This window comes from Erpetoichthys calabaricus, chromosome 7, assembly GCF_900747795.2.
Source record: "Erpetoichthys calabaricus chromosome 7, fErpCal1.3, whole genome shotgun sequence".
NCBI lineage: Eukaryota > Metazoa > Chordata > Cladistia > Polypteriformes > Polypteridae > Erpetoichthys > Erpetoichthys calabaricus.
The window spans coordinates 191868874-191886606 of NC_041400.2; the positions used below are offsets into that span (position 1 = coordinate 191868874).

The following is a 17733-nucleotide window of genomic DNA, read 5'->3' on the forward strand; positions in this document are numbered from 1 at the left end:
CCGATATACAGGTGCTGGTCATAAAATTAGAATATCATGACAAAGTTGATTTATTTCAGTAATTCCATTCAAAAAGTGAAACTTGTATATTAGATTCATTCATTACACACAGACTGATGTATTTCAAATGTTTATTTCTTTAAATGTTGATGATTATAACTGACAACTAATGAAAGTCCCAAATTCAGTATCTCGGAAAATTAGAATATCAATTAAGACCAATGCAAAAAAAGGATTTGTAGAAATGTTGGCCAACTGAAAGGTATGAACATGAAAAGTATGAGCATGTACAGCACTCAATATTTAGTTGGGGCTCCTTTGGCCTGGATTACTGCAGCAATGCGGCGTGGCATGGAGTCGATCAGTCTGTGGCACTGCTCAGGTGTTATGAGAGCCCATGTTGCTCTGATAGTGGCCTTCAGCTCTTCTGAATTGTTGGGTCTGGCGTATTGCATCTTCCTCTTCACAATACCCCATAGATTTTCTATTGGGTTAAGGTCAGGCGAGTTTGCTGGCCAATCAAGTACAGGGATACCATGGTCCTTAAACCAGGTACTGGTAGCTTTGGCACTGTGTGCAGGTGCCAGGTCCTGTTGGAAAATGAAATCTGCATCTCCATAAAGTTCGTCAGCAACAGGAAGCATGAAGTGCTCTAAAACGTCCTGGTAGACGGCTGCGTTGACCTTGGACCTCAGAAAACACAATGGACCAACACCAGCAGATGACATGGCACCCCAAACCATCACTGACTGTGGAAACTTTACACTGGACCTCACGCAGCGTGGATTCTGTGCCTCTCCTCTCTTCCTCCAGACTCTGGGACCTTGATTTCCAAAGGAAATGCAAAATTTACTTTCATCAGAGAACATAACTTTGGACCACTCAGCAGCAGTCCAAAGGCGAGACGCTTCTGACGCTGTCTCTTGTTCAAGAGTGGCTTGACACAAGGAATGCGACAGCTGAAACCCATGTCTTGCATACATCTGTGCGTGGTGGTTCTTGAAGCACTGACTCCAGCTGCAGTCCACTCTTTGTGAATCTCCCCCACATTTCTGAATGGGTTTTGTTTCACAATCCTCTCCAGGGTGCGGTTATCCCTATTGCTTGTACACTTTTTTCTACCACATCTTGTCCTTCCCTTCGCCTCTCTATTAATGTGCTTGGACACAGAGCTCTGTGAACAGCCAGCCTCTTTAGCAATGACCTTTTGTGTCTTGTCCTCCTTGTACGAGGTGTCAATGGTCGTCTTTTGGACAACTGTCAAGTCAGCAGTCTTCCCCATGATTATGTAGCCTACAGAACTCGACTGAGAGACCATTTAAAGGCTTTTGAGTTAATTAGCTGATTAGAGTGTGGCACCAGGGGTCTTCAATATTGAACCTTTTCACAATATTCTAATTTTCCGAGATACTGAATTTGGGACTTTCATTAGTTGTCAGTTATAATCATCAACATTAAAAGAAATAAACATTTGAAATACATCAGTCTGTGTGTAATGAATGAATCTAATATACAAGTTTCACTTTTTGAATGGAATTACTGAAATAAATCAACTTTGTCATGATATTCTAATTTGATGACCAGCACCTGTAAAAGTGCCACACAAATGTAATGAATGAATTTTTACATAAATTATGCATGCTAGAATGACCAACATCAAAGGCTGGTCACTTTCTGTCTACCAATATCCCTGAACTGGAAAATGCAAATTCAGAAAAATGAGCACACAGGAGCCCTGTAAGATTCTAAACTGGCCTGCTGTGAATGGGAGGTGGGTTTATTTGCATGCATGGATGGATGGGTAGAGGTTTGTGTGATAGATTGGCACCTTATGCTCTTGCCTTGTGCCCACTGCAGCTGGAGGAGGCTCTGGACTCACCACAATCCTAAAAACAGTGTGCTAAGGCCATGTCACATTACACGACTTTTAAGTTGCTGACTCCATTTACGTTATCTTAGCAAGCTGAAGGCAGTGGTGTCACAACCCCTTGATCTCCAGTCGTGTAGTTTGACGTGCCCAGCAGACTCAGTCCAACCAGTTGGTGACTTGCCCCGTCGTAGGGACGGGCTTGTGTGAATGACAGAGCTGACAACCAATGAGCACTCACCCGGGAAGTACAATGCATATAAGGCAGCTACTGGGAATAAAGAATGAAGGTTTTTCAGACCTTGCAAACAGAAGAGTGTCTCGTCTTCCTGGCGTTGCATGTTTTATGTACTACTATGGAATGAAAAAGAAAAATGGCAGAGATTGCGGATGAGCTCTCCTTACCTGAAAAGCATTCGTCAGGAAGCACGTTATTGGCTATCAGAAAAAGGGGTGACCTCGTGATACATTAGAAATGTGAAACTGCGCTGGAAAGTCGTCACAGAGTAGTTTAATTTGTCACCCCCTTTGATTTCTAGTCATATAATCGGCCAGCCTCAGCAATGACAGTTTGACATGCCCTCCGACCGACTAGAAGTCACATAATGTGCCACCGACTTGAGTGTCCTTCTACTTGTGTAAAAGGGATGGTCGTGTAAGATGGCACTGGCTTACCTGGCCGTTTACAATAAATGAGAAGGATAAAATATTTAATACGCAAACTTGCTTAGCTAATCTAAACACCAAATAAGCCTCTGAGAATTACACGTCTTAAGATTAATGACTTGCCACTCTGACACATTTAAGTGTCACTGTTCAATTTAGGAATCTTTTTATTTTGATCAGGCTATATATTTTCCACAAATAAATATTAAAAAAGGCAAACAACTTACCTCCTTGAGATTTGCATTAATTGATTTCAAATATGTGGCTAATATCTCTTTACACCTACAAAAAAAAAAAAATTAAAACATCATGTAAATACATGTTCAGTAAAGTACAACGTGATACAAAATTAATATATTACTAAAAACTAAGAAACATATGAACACAAACATATTGTTTGGGAGAAAGTCCCATTTTTCCTCGATTTGCCCCTCGGCTCCACAGTTTACAATTACAAATCAAACAATTCAGTCGTCGTGATCAAAGTGCACATTGCAGACTTTCACTAAAGGACATCTGCTGACATTTCGGTCACACAACACCATAATGTTTGGGACGTAGCAATGGCAGGTCTATTAAAGCCATCATATTTAGCACCCTTAATATGGCTTTCTCATAGCTTCATTTTAGTGTAACCCCAACATTCTGTTGTCGGGGTCGTGCGATTAGGAGGAAACTGTATGGACCAAGTAAGGGTAATTCTATGCCAGGCCAGGGGGTGGCGGGGTGCACTAAACCTTCTTCTGTTGTCTCTACTGACCAAACACGGGAAAACCTGCCTGATTCAACCTTGAATCCATCACTTCCGGTTCTGGCGCCCAAAAGAACATCACTTCCGGTCCTGGCCTTTAAAGCCACCAAGTTTTCAAGTTCAGTAGTTCAGTTCGGAACTCGACGAGTGCTCTTTTTCAAATACCTGCTTGCAGCCAGGGACAATATACGGGTGCTTGCCCCAAACCTTTTTCTTGTGTTGAGACCGATTATTTTCGCACTGTATATGCATTTAATTATCATTTCTATCATATCTCCGCAATCCCTACTAACCCCTACTTTCTCCGAGGTTCTTTTACTGGTTTTCTGCGGTGGCGATCTGCGCCACCTGATCAGGGCACCATGCAGTCCCTACATTAATGGATTGAAAGCCAGAGGTCCACATGACCGTCATCATCTAATTCTTCCACCTGAAGCATAAAAACCATAAGGACTGATTGAGATCATTTATGTTGGGGGGGGCAGGGTGGTCTCGGAACCCCTGCAGATTTTGTACGCTCCAACACATGGCGAGGGGTAGAGCAAGTCAAACAGAGGTTGGCGTGTGAGTGAGAGAGGTGTATCAAGCGCAATCGTTAAGAGTTTCCCCTTAGTGAACTGTGCAGAATTGTCAGAGTTCCCCCTTACTGAATCGAGCACAACCGTCAAGAGTTTCCCCTTAGTGAACTGTGCAGAATTGTCAGAGTTCCCCCTTAATGAATCGAGCACAATCATCAAGAGTTCCCCCTTAATTCTTTTAGGGCTAATTTTTTTTTTGTTTCTTTTCTCCCAGGGCTGAATATTTTTCCAAAAACTAACATTTTTTAAAAAAGAACACAAAGCAATTGTTTAACATATCAAATCAACAAAAAATACTTACTTTTGACAAATGTTACTGTCTTGCATGTTGTATGAGCCTGCATACTCTATGATTTCACATACATATCACATACATTTTACACAGCAAAGTCTGATCTCGCTCAAAGCAGCCAATTTCAGTCATTGCCACATTGCACTCCTTACAATATGTGTTGCTTTGGTGCCTATTTTTCAATTGTCTGTTGCTGCACTTTCTAACATATATTGTTAGTGTGTACTGTAGAGAGACAAGTCACCCATTTGCCATCCTGCCATGCCACTGCAACCAAGTTTTCTGCCTGCATGAAAACCGTATTGTCACCTCTTTTCATCTTCTGAAACTTTATGAACTTTATGTATGGCATTATAGCCTGGCTCACCCCATGGGATTTGCTTCTGTTTATTACAGAAGTGAATAAAACTTTGCAGCAGCACGTACCTAAGCCACCAGGGGACAAAACACGTTTGGACCAATGCTCCCTGAAGTTATATCACCAGTTCTGTCCCATCTCTATTTGTAATGCCACAGCGCGCTTCATCTCGTCTTTCGTTGTGGGTTTCCACTTTGAAAAACGAGAATGCGATGCAAACACAGCCCGCGATTAAAAAAAAATCTCTGCCTACCTGTTTGTCTCGTCTGACAGTAGCTGAAAAGCTGCATCAGGAGAGAGCAGCCTGAAGTACAGCAGCTGGTGATCTGTCGTGTCCAACAGCAAGCCATGCCGTCTTGTAAACTCCGGTAGCCAGATCGGCTCTCAACAGATCAATGTCTGTGTATTTATCCCATGCGAACCTTGCCGTAGATGCATCGGCTGCGCGAAGGCACTCAACTGGCAGCAGATCTGCTGGCGCGGCATCAGCTGGTGTCTGATCAGCTGATGCCTGCTTCTAACTCTCTTGCTCGATCTCCTGATCACTGCCAATAAAGTCCGATTCTGAAAAATCAAGAGTCCGACTCCGCGATAATGCGCAAAACATCGTCTGCCGAGTGTTTTCTTTTCTGCACTTGCTTCACTGCCTTTTCACATGTCGGTGCCATCTTGCCTTTGTTTACATTTCGCAACTCACGCACACGCAAGGATTAGTTGCCGAGTCAACGAGTCTAGCATTCCTCCAAGCACAGAGGGAATGCCTGTGACGTGACAGTGAGATTTGTCGCCATTAACAGCTGATTGTCGCCCCCTATCCCTGGATGTCGACTTTTGTCGACATTCGCCTTCAACCCCTCCTGTCGACAAAAGTCGACATCCGCCCTAAAAGAGTTAATGAATCGAGCACAATCGTCAAGAGTTCCCCCTTAATGAATCGAGCACAATCGTCAACAGTTTCCCCTTAGTGAACTGTGCAGAATTGTCAGAGTTCCCCCTTACTGAATCGAGTGGGATTGTCAGAGTTTCCCCTTAGCGAATTGTGCGGGATTGTCAGAGTTTCCCCATAGCAAATCGAGTGCGACAGTCAAGAGTTTCCCCTTAGTGAATCGAGTGGGATTGTCAAAGAGTTCCCAAGGGTAAACTGAAAGTGATCGTCAGACCAATGGTCCCCACTTTGGTGATTAAAACCCTATCCAGTAAGACTGTCAGAGAGATGGGGGTATCGATCACAATAGCAAGAAAGGAGAACCAGTGCATGATCCATCGGCGTTATAAACAATAGTGACTCAACGACGGCAGCCCAAAACCCAAAAGTGTGTCGTGACCCAGTAGTTGAGAAACACTGCTTTAGATGATCACACGCCCCCTTCCCTGCTGCCTGGCACGTTATATCCCACTTGAGAGATACATTTAAATGCAGCAGATGCTTGTTTCACGCCCGGGATGTCTTCCTAGGCCCAGTGAATAGTGGAAAATCAGGTAGAGTGAAACGCCCCAGACAACCCCTTAAAGTGCCTCGAAGTCTTGCAAACTTGGTTTTGCTGAAGAAATTGTATAGTTAAGGAAAACGTTGAAGTTATAAATGGTGACATTCAAAACAATAATGTAATATTCTCCAACTCACTTAATCAAATTCAGGGTCGGGAGGGCCAGAGCCTAACCTGGCAGCCCTGGGCAGGGTGCCAGTCCATTGTAGGGCCCACTCACACACAGACACCCACGCTGTGCCAATTTAGAATTGCCCATTAACCTAACAGACACGTCTCTGGGGATGTGGGAGGAAAGCCGGCGTGCACTAAGCAAAAATCCATAAACTGAAGCAGCAGCAGCAGAGGCAGCAGCAGCCATATTCTCAGAACAAATATTGGATAGATGATCGGGTCTAAAGTTACGTTGTACACTTAACATTTTCAAGTTTTATTTTAGTTTGCTTGTAATGTAGATTTTGCGGCATTACGTTTCAAAAGTTTTTAAATGTTTACTTATTTATTGTAATAAAGGGCTGCAGACAGGGCAGCAAAACGGTCAAGAGAAATGATCCACGATGACCTAAGGGCCGCAGTAAGCACATATCGATCCACGCGAGCCATCGAGGACTTGCGGGCCAGTCTTCATGCGGAGTTCTCAGAGTTTTACAGGGGCACCACAACATGGAGGCCGACCAAGAGATTAAGACTGCTGCGGAGAGAGAAGAGAATGCTGTTGGTCTCCTCGTGTAACCCGAGCACAGGTCAGGGCTTGATCAGTCGTGGTCAAGGATGACGGAGGATAAAACCCCTCGAACAATCAGCCACTCCAGAGGACGTATCTGAGTGCATCACGAGATGTGTAAACTAATTTAGCAGCCACAACTTGATGCTTTGGCAAACTTCTCTCAAGCATTTGCTTAATAATACAAAAATTCACTAATTAGTTCAAAATCAAATAATCATTAAGTGTAGCTGAATGGCAGCGATGTGGTTAGTGCAGCAGCTTCGCACAGCGTCCTGGGGCAAAACCACGTTAAGTTTACACGGTTTCCTCGTATCCATGTGGGTTTACCTCCATGCTCTCCATTCTTCCTCAAATATCCCCAAAGTAGCGTCAGGTAAATGGGCCAACATGTATGTGTGGCTGTGGGCATGAGTGGACCGTGGTATGGACTGACACACTGTTTTGTGCCTGGAACTGCAAAACATGGACTCGATCTGCTGAGACCCTGAATTGGAATAAACAAGTCTGAGAATGGGATTGACTGTGTCAGTGACACGGATGTGAGCAACATTGGAGCATCACATGGAAACAGGCCCGTCTCCGCTTCTCTCATCACTCTGTACCTCTCAGACTTTAAATATAACAGCAGATCTTTCACATACTGTAAAGAAGTTCTCAGGTGATTCTGCACTTATGGGGTACACTGATAAGGGGGATGAGACAGAGGAGAGGAGTCAGGGGGAGAACTTTGAGAATTGTCTGCAACTTAACATCAGAAAAACCAAGGAACTGCTTTTTGACTTTCACCAGGTCAAAGAATCTCTGCGTCTGGTCACAAATCAGGGAGTGGATGTGGTGGTGGTCCACTCACACACAGAGGAACTACAGAACAAAGGGCAGAGTGGACTCTCTTTATCTCATGAGACTGTGTTCCTGTAATGTATAGAGTGACATCCTTCTCATCTTCTACAACTCCATGATGTCCAGTGTGGTGTGCTGGGCTGCTAACATCACTTCAAGAGAGGACCACCGAATCAACAAACTAATTAAAAGGGTAGACATAGTTATGGGACACATGCCAGACCCTCTGAAAGTCGTAGTAAAGGAGAGTACTAAAACAAAACTGAGTGCCATTTTGAGCAAACCTGCACATCCTCTCCGTGACTTTCAGCCAACGAATTACTGAGCAGAAAGTGTGTCAAGGAAAACGACGGGGGGCTCCTTTACACCAACAGCAATGCACCTGGATAGCACCACACTGGGACTGGCACTGCCAAGGCAGAAGCTTTCCTTTCTTGCTAATTTTCTTGCTTTATTCTGCTGTGTTTGTTCAGACCATAGTGTGTGTGTGTGTGTGTGTGTGTGTGTATTTATCTATCTATTTATGCATTTATTTAAAGAGATTCTGTAAAAAGCCAAATTGTTCCTGGGGACAAATAAAAGATCTATCTATCTATTATATAGTGCTTTTCATACCTACCTGTCTATCTATCGTATAGTGCCTTTCACATCCATTTATCTACCCATCATACAGTGCCTTTCACATTTATATATCTATTATTGACTTTCACATCCATCTATTATACAGTGCCTTCCAGATTCATTTATCTGTCTATCTACCGTATAGCACCTTTCATATTCATATATCTGTTATATAGTGCCTTCCACATCTATATTTATCTATCTATTATACAGTGCCTTTCACATCCATGTATCTATCTATCATATAGCGCCTTTCACATCCATATATCTGTTATACAAGGGTGGTCCAGATCTAATTATGCAATTTTCATTACGCTATAACTTAAGTTTATTACATAGAGAATTCACAAAAAATTATTTTTCTTGCCGATAGATGGCAGCACCTGCCCTGCATTCCAAAATGGCGGGGAGACGGTTGTCAGTCGAACAGCGGGTGCAATGTGTTCGCCTTTGCATAAGTTGCATAAGTAGATCTGGACCACCCTATATAGTGCCTTCCACATCCATCCATCATATAGTGCCTTTCACATCTATATATCTATTATACAGTGCCTTTCACATCCATTTATCTATCATATAGCGCCTTTCACATCCATATATCTGTTATATAGTGCCTTTCACATCCATCTATCATATAGTGCCTTTCACATTCATAAATCTATTATACGGTGCCTTTCACATCCATTTATCTATCATATAGCGCCTTTCACATCCATATATCTGTTATATAGTGCCTTTCACATCCATCTATCATATAGTGCCTTTCACATTCATAAATCTATTATACGGTGCCTTTCACATCCATTTATCTATCATATAGTGCCTTTCACATCCATATATCTGTTATATAGTGCCTTTCACATCTATATATCTATTATACAGTGCCTTTCACATCCATTTATCTATCATATAGCGCCTTTCACATCCATTTATCTATCATATAGTGCCTTTCACATCCATATATCTGTTATATAGTGCCTTTCACATCCATCTATCATATAGTGCCTTTCACATTCATAAATCTATTATACAGTGCCTTTCACATCCATTTATCATATAGTGCCTTTCACATCCATATATCTGTTATATAGTGTCTTTCACAACCATTTATCTATCCATTATATAGTGCCTTTCACATCTATATATTATACAGTGCCTTTCACATCCATTTATCTATCATATAGCACCTTTCACATCCATATATCTGTTATATAGTGCCTTCCAGATGCATCTATCATATAGTGCCTTTCACATCCATTTATCTATCCATCAGAGTGCCTTTCACATCTATATATTATATAGTGCCTTTCAAATCTCTATATTTATTTTATAGTTCTTTTCACATCTAAAGTATATCTATTGTATAGTGCCTTTCACATCCTCATATAGTGCCTTTAACATCTATATATCTATTATGCAGTGCTTTTCAGATAAATCTAAATAGCCTTTAACATTCATCTATATATTATATAGTGCCTTTCACATCCATCCATCTATGTATCTAAGGAGAATAAAACTCCCCGAGGGGAGGGGGTTAGGGCAAATTATAGAAAAAAACCGATCTAAATCAGTTAAGTTGTTCTCTCGTGAAAAGCGTACAGACACACAGACAGACAGATGATGGATTTTATATATATAAATAAATAATAAAGATAGATAGATAGATAGATATGAAAGGCACTATATGATAGATAGATAGATGACGCTGATCGAGACAGTGACGATCAAATGGATGAGACAGTGTCTGACTTGTCACGACTGTCAGGACAGAACTACATGGACATTCTGCCACCCACTGAGCCCAAACAAGTCACCACCTACCAAATGTGTTGTGTGCAACGAGCGTGGGCAGCATAAAGAAACACGTTAGGTTTTCTGAGCCTGCAGTCTGCGAGGTCGCCAAGCTTCTAGGACTCTTGCACAAAGGACTTCAGACTTGTAGTTGTGCGGTCAGTGAAAATAAAGTAACTAATAATCTATTTACTTTATTGACAGAGTTATTATTCCTAATAAAAAAGTTGCTTTTTAATGCATTTCTTTACTCATTCATTGGTTATTTATCACTTATGCATTGACCAATCCTGGTAAGAAATGGCCCAGCAGTCAATGTGTTCAGGATCTCAAGTGGTGCATGAAACAAACGTCACTGACAGATTATTTTAAGCCAGTGCACCCTTCACGATCTCCAACACAACCGCCAGTCATGAAGGGACAGTGTGATGGAGGTGACGTTAACACCGTGCCAGTCTTGGCATCTTCAGAAAGCAACGACTATGAGGCTATTTATTTTTATTGAGACGCAAGCACAAAATGTCACAGAATTCCAGGGAATGACTAGCAAGGACAAAAAAGTGTTGCATGTTACCAATTCTGATTTTGTGTACTGCGTTTTCATGGATGATTTCATGGTTACTGTGTAATGGAAAGTGCATATTGTTTGTTATTAAGAATTCCAAGCTTTTTGTGCAATCTCAAGTTAAAATTACTGTTTTTGGTCACAGGAACTTAACCCAACTAATTCCCACAGGTGCAACCTATTAACATTCACATCTTTGACCTTTGCGCTGTTTTCTAGCAATGTCACCCCCACAAAAGTAGAGAGTTGACCATATTTCAATAAGAGACGTTGTTCCTTTATGAAAAAGGTGAAATGACAGCCAATGGATGAGGCTCGTGTACAAAAGGAGGACAGGCAAATGAATTAAACTTCAGAACAAACACAACTTTTTCCTTTCAAACACTAGAAAATGTTTTATGAGCGCAACAAAGCTAAAGCTGTCAGGTTAAATTGGAGTGCTCTGATCTGTTTGCGTTCTGGGAATGTAAGACTGTCAATAAGTAAAAACCTACCGGGACACATTGTGCATTTATCATAAAATGTTTCCTACACTTCTAAAGTGTCTTTATGTTGCATTTTAAAAGGAGTAACAAAGAGGGAGGTGGCATGAGGCAGTGCTGCACATGGCAAGTGCCAAGCAGGATTATCTGGAATCCTGGCCAGGATGAATATGGAACCTTTACCTAGACTGGAGGAAAAGATAACTCCTAAATTTGTGTATTTTCATCCCCCATCTACTAGATGGCAGCATCCCACAACTGCAGTAACCATAAGGAACCTGGCGAGGCATGATGGGAGTTGTAGGACCGTGAGTCAGTTCTGCTGGGTGAAATTGGAGCTGCCTTTTACCTGCAGGGATGTGCAATCTCTACTTTTCGGCATTTCCATCTGATCCAGAAGTGCATCCTTTGGGGTATGCCCTGGCATGAGAAGTACTACTGGGTCCGACATAAAAGGAGCCCGAGTCAGGAGGAATGGAGGCAATGAGAAAGAAGAGAAGGAAGGGGGAAAGGAAAAAGACAATCTGTCTATCTATCTATTGTGACGGATGGCTAGGGCCCTTACCCAGCCGGGACACACCAACCATGGAAAGACCAGGGAAAAGAGGATTTTCAGGACAGTTTCTACCCTGGACCGACAGAGGGCAGCCCCAGTCATGGGCGTGGAACCTCAATCCTGCTGGGGCCTGTTGCCACTGGCAGGGGGCGCCTGGATGCTTTCAGGGCCCTATTTGGCAACACTTCCGCCACACCTGGAAGTGCTGCCGGTAGAAGGTTGTTGGGCACCGGGAGTCTTTCTGTATGCCCTATAAAAGGAGCCAGTCACCACCACTTAATGGCCTGAGTCAGGAGGAAGTGAACGAAGCTCGTGAGGAGGTGTGGAGGTGGAAGGACTGGCAAAGAGAAGGGACTGTGCTTTACTCTGCTTTGAGGAAATGGCAAACCGTGTGCTGTGTGGCAACTTGTGCCTCAGCCTGTGTGTGTCGGGGTTAGGGCGGCTGTACACACCCCAGGCTTCACACTATTTATCTATCTATCATATAGTGCCTTTCAGTCTACCTATCTATCTGTTAATCAATCAATCAATCATATAGTGCCTTTCAGTCTGTCAATCAATCAATCAATCAATCATATAGTGCCTTTCAGTCTACATATCTGTCAATCAATCAATCAATCAATCATATAGTGCCTTTCAGTCTATATCTATCATATAGTGCCTTTCAGTCTATCTATCAATCAATCAATCATATAGTGCCTTTCTATCTATCTATCTATCTATCTATCTATCTATCAATCATAGTGCTTTTCAGTCTACCTATCTATCTATCTGTTAATCAATCAATCATATAGTGCCTTTCAGTCTGTCAATCATATAGTGCCTTTCAGTCTATCAATCATATAGTGCCTTTCAGTCTATCTATCTATCATATAGTGCTTTTCAGTCTACCTATCTATCTATCTGTTAATCAATCAATCATATAGTGCCTTTCAGTCTATCTGTCATATAGTGCCTTTCAGTCTGTCTATCAATCAATCATATAGTGCCTTTCAGTCTATCGAGCTATCTATCTATCATATAGTGCCTTTCAGTCTATTGAGCTATCTATCTATCATATAGTGCCTTTCAGTCTATCGAGCTATCTATCTATCATATAGTGCCTTTCAGTCTGTCTGTCTATCTATCTGTCAATCAATCAATCATATAGTATTGCCCCCGGAATCCGAACACCCCAGAACTTGAACTCCTCAGAATCTGAACGAAAAATTCAAACAAATTTTGCCCCAGAATCCGAACTCCCAGCACGTTGTTCGTGTGCATTTGTGCGTACGTTTCCCCAGCGCTCGGGCCACCCATATGCTTTGTCATTCAGTTTGTTGCTGGAAGCTGTAGTGAAAGCATCTTGTGTGATTTTCGCTGCTAATTTTATGCTTTTGTGCCTGTTTTGTGTTATTTGTGGTATATAATAACAACTTAGTGTGTTCACCATGGGTCCTAAAAAGTGTCGTGAGGTAAATAAGAGTAAGAGGAAAGCTGTTAGAGCTATGATTGAAGTTAAGAAAGATCTTATCTCTTTTTAAGGTAAATACAAGTTTTTATATTTTTTATTTTATTAATTTACATTTTTATTCAAATATTATTATTAGTTCATATTTTACCTTAAAATCCAGTGTATTTACTGTTAAAATCATTTGGAAATTTCGAGTTTGTGGGACCCAGGAACGGATTAATCCAGTTTCTATTATTTTAAAGGGGAAAAATTGTCTTGTAACTCGAACGGGGTTCTGGAACGGATTAAGTTCGGATTCCAAGGTGTCACTGTATATATAAAATCCAACACCTATCTGTCTGTCTGTCCGCTTTTCACAAGAGAACTACTTAACGGATTTACATTGGGTTTTTTTCTATAATTTGCTTGAACATTCTGGTTGATTTTGCGACTTCTCTCACCACGCTAAGTATCATGGTTCTCTTGTGGTACCAATTTATTCGTGAATCAAACAGGCAGGCTGCAGGCCGAAGGTAGGGGAGCGGGGCCCTCCTCACTCACTCACGCGCCAGCCTTCGTTCGAGTCGCTGTACCTCCCACCACGTGTTGGAACTTACCTTGCCTGCGCTTAGCTAGCCAAACCTGTTTGTTCAGCAGACATTATCATCTAGAGATTGTTAAGGAGTAACGCTTGACGTTTTTGAGAGAAATCAGAGCTACGTGTGCTTTAGAGGGTAGCTGCTGATTGGCAGAGATATCACGGCCATGTGCTTTTTTCCCCACGTGGGGGACACTCTCCCATCAGAGCTGAACACAATCAGATACAGTGCCAACATTTTATCTTGGAGTGTACCTACCTTCTGCTTGGCCAGAATTACATTTTTTTTTAATTGATTTTTTTTTAAAGTTTGTTCTGTTTCACTACTACGTGGGCAGAGCCGCGGGGGACAGCTAGTTGTGTGTTTTTGGATAGCTAAGGTTCAGGCCGTGCCAATGAGGTCTTTGACTGGTCATTCATACTACATGTTAAGGTTAAGTTTTAGAGATGACACCAAGCTAGGCAGGTTAGCAGATCATCAAGAATAAATTCACAGGGACTTGGAGAGCACAAAGGCCTGGGCAGATTTGTGGTAGATGACATTTAATGTCAGTAAAAGTCAAGTATTACACATACAAAGAAAAAATGTGAAGTTTGAGTGCACAATGGGAGGTCTGAAAGTCAAATGTACACCTTATAAGAACAATTTAGGAGTCATAGTGGGCTCTACGCTATCAACTTTCAGACAGTGTTCAGAAGGCTAACAGAATGTCAGATTATATAGCGCCTTGATGTGTGGAGTACAAGTCACAGGAGGTTCTGCTCAAGTTTTATAACACACTGGTGAGGCCTCATCTGGAGTCCTGGGTGCAGTTTTGGTCTGCAGGCTACAAAAAGGACATAACAGCACTAGAGAAGGTCCAGAGACGAGAAAATGAGGTTGATTGAGGGCTACAGGGGATGAGTAAGGAGGAAAGACTAAATGAGCTTAGCCTTAAAGAGATTATGAGGAGACCTGACTGAAGGGGATTAGTCCATTGGATCGAGACTGAGACTTTAAAATTAGTTCATCAAGAACACAGGGACTTAGTTGGAAACTTGTTAAAAGTAAATTTCACACAAACGTTATAAAAGTCTTTCTTCACACAAAGGAATAAATGACCAAGTAGTGTGGTGGACAGTAGGGCTTGAGGGACCTTCAAACCTCGATTTCATGTTATTACAGAAGAATTAGGTGGAAGACTGGCGAGCTTTGTTGGGCTGAATAGCCACTTCTCATCTAGACTGGTCTAATGTTCTGTCACGGCTGTGTGTGAAATGCATAAAATTAATTGGGTGTGCGAGAGCTCATCATTGCACATTGTTACGCACTAAGCTTTTGTGAGAGGGCAGCAGTGAGAAGATGGGACATTGTCTGTTTGACTCGGAATAAGACTTGAGGTATGTGCTAGTGAAATGTCCAAAAAAAAAAACCAAAAACTTAAAAACAAGTCCTAGAAGAGTTATAGAAATGGTAGTGATAGGGAAAATGAAGATCAGGAGTCACAGTGTTGATTCAATTTAGAACAAAGCATAGCTGAACAACTCACTGCGTAGGTATTGCTCATCTACTCTCTATATATATATAAAATCCGAAGCCTAAAAGTGCAACGATTTTATGTGACATTTTCATGTCACGTTTTTTTTGTCACGCTTTAAATCGGGCTTATTTTAAAACCTACATACAGTCATATAAAAAAGTTTAGGAACCCCTCTGAATTCTTTGGATTTTTGCTTCTCATTGGCTAAGCTTTCAAAGTAGCAACTTCCTTTTAATATCTGACATGCCTTATGGACACAGTAGTATTTCAGCAGTGACATGAAGTTTATTGGATTAACATAAAATATACAATATGCCATCCATCCATCCACTTCCGCTTATCCAAGGTTGGGTCGCAGGGGCAGCAGCTTGAGCAGAGATGCCCAGACTTCCCTCTCCCCAGCCACTTCTTCTAGCTCTTCCGGGAGAATCCCAAGGCGTTCCCAGGCCAGTCAAGAGACATAGTCCCCCCAGCGTGTCCTGGGTTTTCCCCGGGGCCTCCTCCCTGTTAGACGTGCCCGGAACACCTCACCAGGGAGGCGTCCAGGAGGCATCCTGATCAGATGCCCGAGCCACCTCATCTGACTCCTCTCGATGCGGAGGAGCAGCGGCTCTACTCTGAGCCCCTCCCGGATGACTGAGCTTCTCACCCTATCTTTAAGGGAAAGCCCAGACACCCTGCGGAGGAAACTCATTTCAGCCACTTGTATTCGCGATCTCGTTCTTTCGGTCATTACTCATAGCTCATGACCATAGGTGAGGGTAGGAACATAGATCGACCGGTAAATTGAGAGCTTTGCCTTATGGCTCAGCTCCTTTTTCACCACGACAGACCGATGCAGAGCCCGCATTACTGCAGATGCCGCACCGATCCGCCTGTCGATCTCACGCTCCATTCTTCCCTCACTCGTGAACAAGACCCCAAGATACTTGAACTCCTGCACTTGGGACAGGATCTCGCTCCCAACCCTGAGAGGGCACTCCACCCTTTTCCAGCTGAGGACCATGGTCTCGGATTTGGAGGTGCTGATTCCCATCCCAGCCGCTTCACACTCAGCTGCGAACCGATCCAAAGAGAGCTGAAGATCACGGCCTGATGAAGCAAACAGGACAACATCAACTGCAAAAAGCAGTGACCCAATCCTGAGTCCACCAAACCGGACCCCCTCAACACCCTAGCTGCGCCTAGAAATTCTGTCCATAAAAGTTATGAACAGAATCGGTGACAAAGGGCAGCCCTGGCGGAGTCCAACTCTCACTGGAAACGGGTTCGACTTACTGCCGGCAATGCGGACCAAGCTCTGGCACAGATCATACAGGGACCGGACAGCTCTTATCAGGGGGTCTGGTACCCCATACTCTCGGAAAAGGTGTTCGACCGTGTCCCTCGGGGAATCTTGTGGGGGGTACTCCAAGTCCACACAACACATGTAGACTGGTTGGGCGAACTCCCAGGACTCTGCTAAGGGTGTAGAGCTGGTCCACTGTTCCACGACCAGGACGAAAACCACACTGTTCCTCCTGAATTCGATGTTCGACTATCCAATGGACCCTCCTCTCCAGAACCCCCGAACAGACTTTTCCAGGGAGGCTGAAGAGTGTGATCCCTCTGTAGTTGGAACACACCCTCTGGTCCCCCTTCTTAAAGAGGTGGACCAACACCCTGGTCTGCCAATCCAGAGGCACTGTCCCTGATGTCCATGCGATGTTGCAGAGACGTGTCAACCAAGACAGCCCTACAACATCCAGAGTCTTGAGGAACTCCGGGCGTATCTCATCCACCCCCGGGGCCCTGCCACTAAGGAGTTTTTTGACCACCTCGGTGACCTCAGTTCCAGAGATGGGGGAGCCCACCTCCGAGTCCCCAGGCTCTGCTTCCTCATTGGAAGGCATGTTAGTGGGATTGAGGAGGTCTTCGAAGTACTCCCCCACGACCCACAACTGCTTGTTAACACAAATATCTAATTGTCCAATCACATGGCAGCATCTCAAAATTGTGAAAACGACCTGCTGAAGTTCAAATCGAACATTAGGAAAGGTGACTGGAGTGACACTGAGCGTGGCATGGCTGTTGGTGCCAAATGGGCTGGTCCGAGTATTTCAGAAATTAGTGATCTGCTGGGATTTTCACGCACAACCACATCTAAGGTTTACAGGGAATGGTCTAAAAACGGGAAAATATCCATTGAGTGGCAGTTCTCTGGGCACAAATGCCATGTTGATGCCAGAGGAGAATGGCCAGACTTGTTTGAGCTGATAGAAAGACAACAGTAACTCAAATGACTACTCATTACAACCGAGGTGTGCCTCTGAACACACAACACATTGATCGTTGAAGTAGATGGGGGGCTACAACAGCAGGAGACCACACCGGGTGCCACTCCTGTCAGCTAAGAACAGGCAACTGAGGCTACAATTCACACAGTATCACCAAAACTGGATAATACAAGATTGGAAAAACGTTGCCTGGTCTGATGAGTGTCGATGTCTGCTGTGACATTTGGATGGATGGTCAGAATCTGGCCTCAATAACATGAAAGAATGGATCCATCCTGCCCTGTATCAATGGTTCAGGCAGGTGGTGGTGGTTTAATAATGTGGGG

The 17733-nt window shown here is 43.2% G+C and overlaps 1 protein-coding gene across 1 annotated transcript in view; it reads right to left on the bottom strand.

The window, feature by feature from the left end:
* The window catches only part of LOC114654975 (coiled-coil domain-containing protein 171-like), a 510202-nt gene that overhangs the window by 151832 nt on the left and 340637 nt on the right, over window positions 1-17733 (bottom strand). Inside the window, exon 22 of the mRNA XM_028805855.2 lies at window positions 2761-2815. Within this exon, the coding sequence (XP_028661688.1) occupies window positions 2761-2815 (55 nt within the window). The remainder of the gene's footprint in view (window positions 1-2760; window positions 2816-17733) is intronic.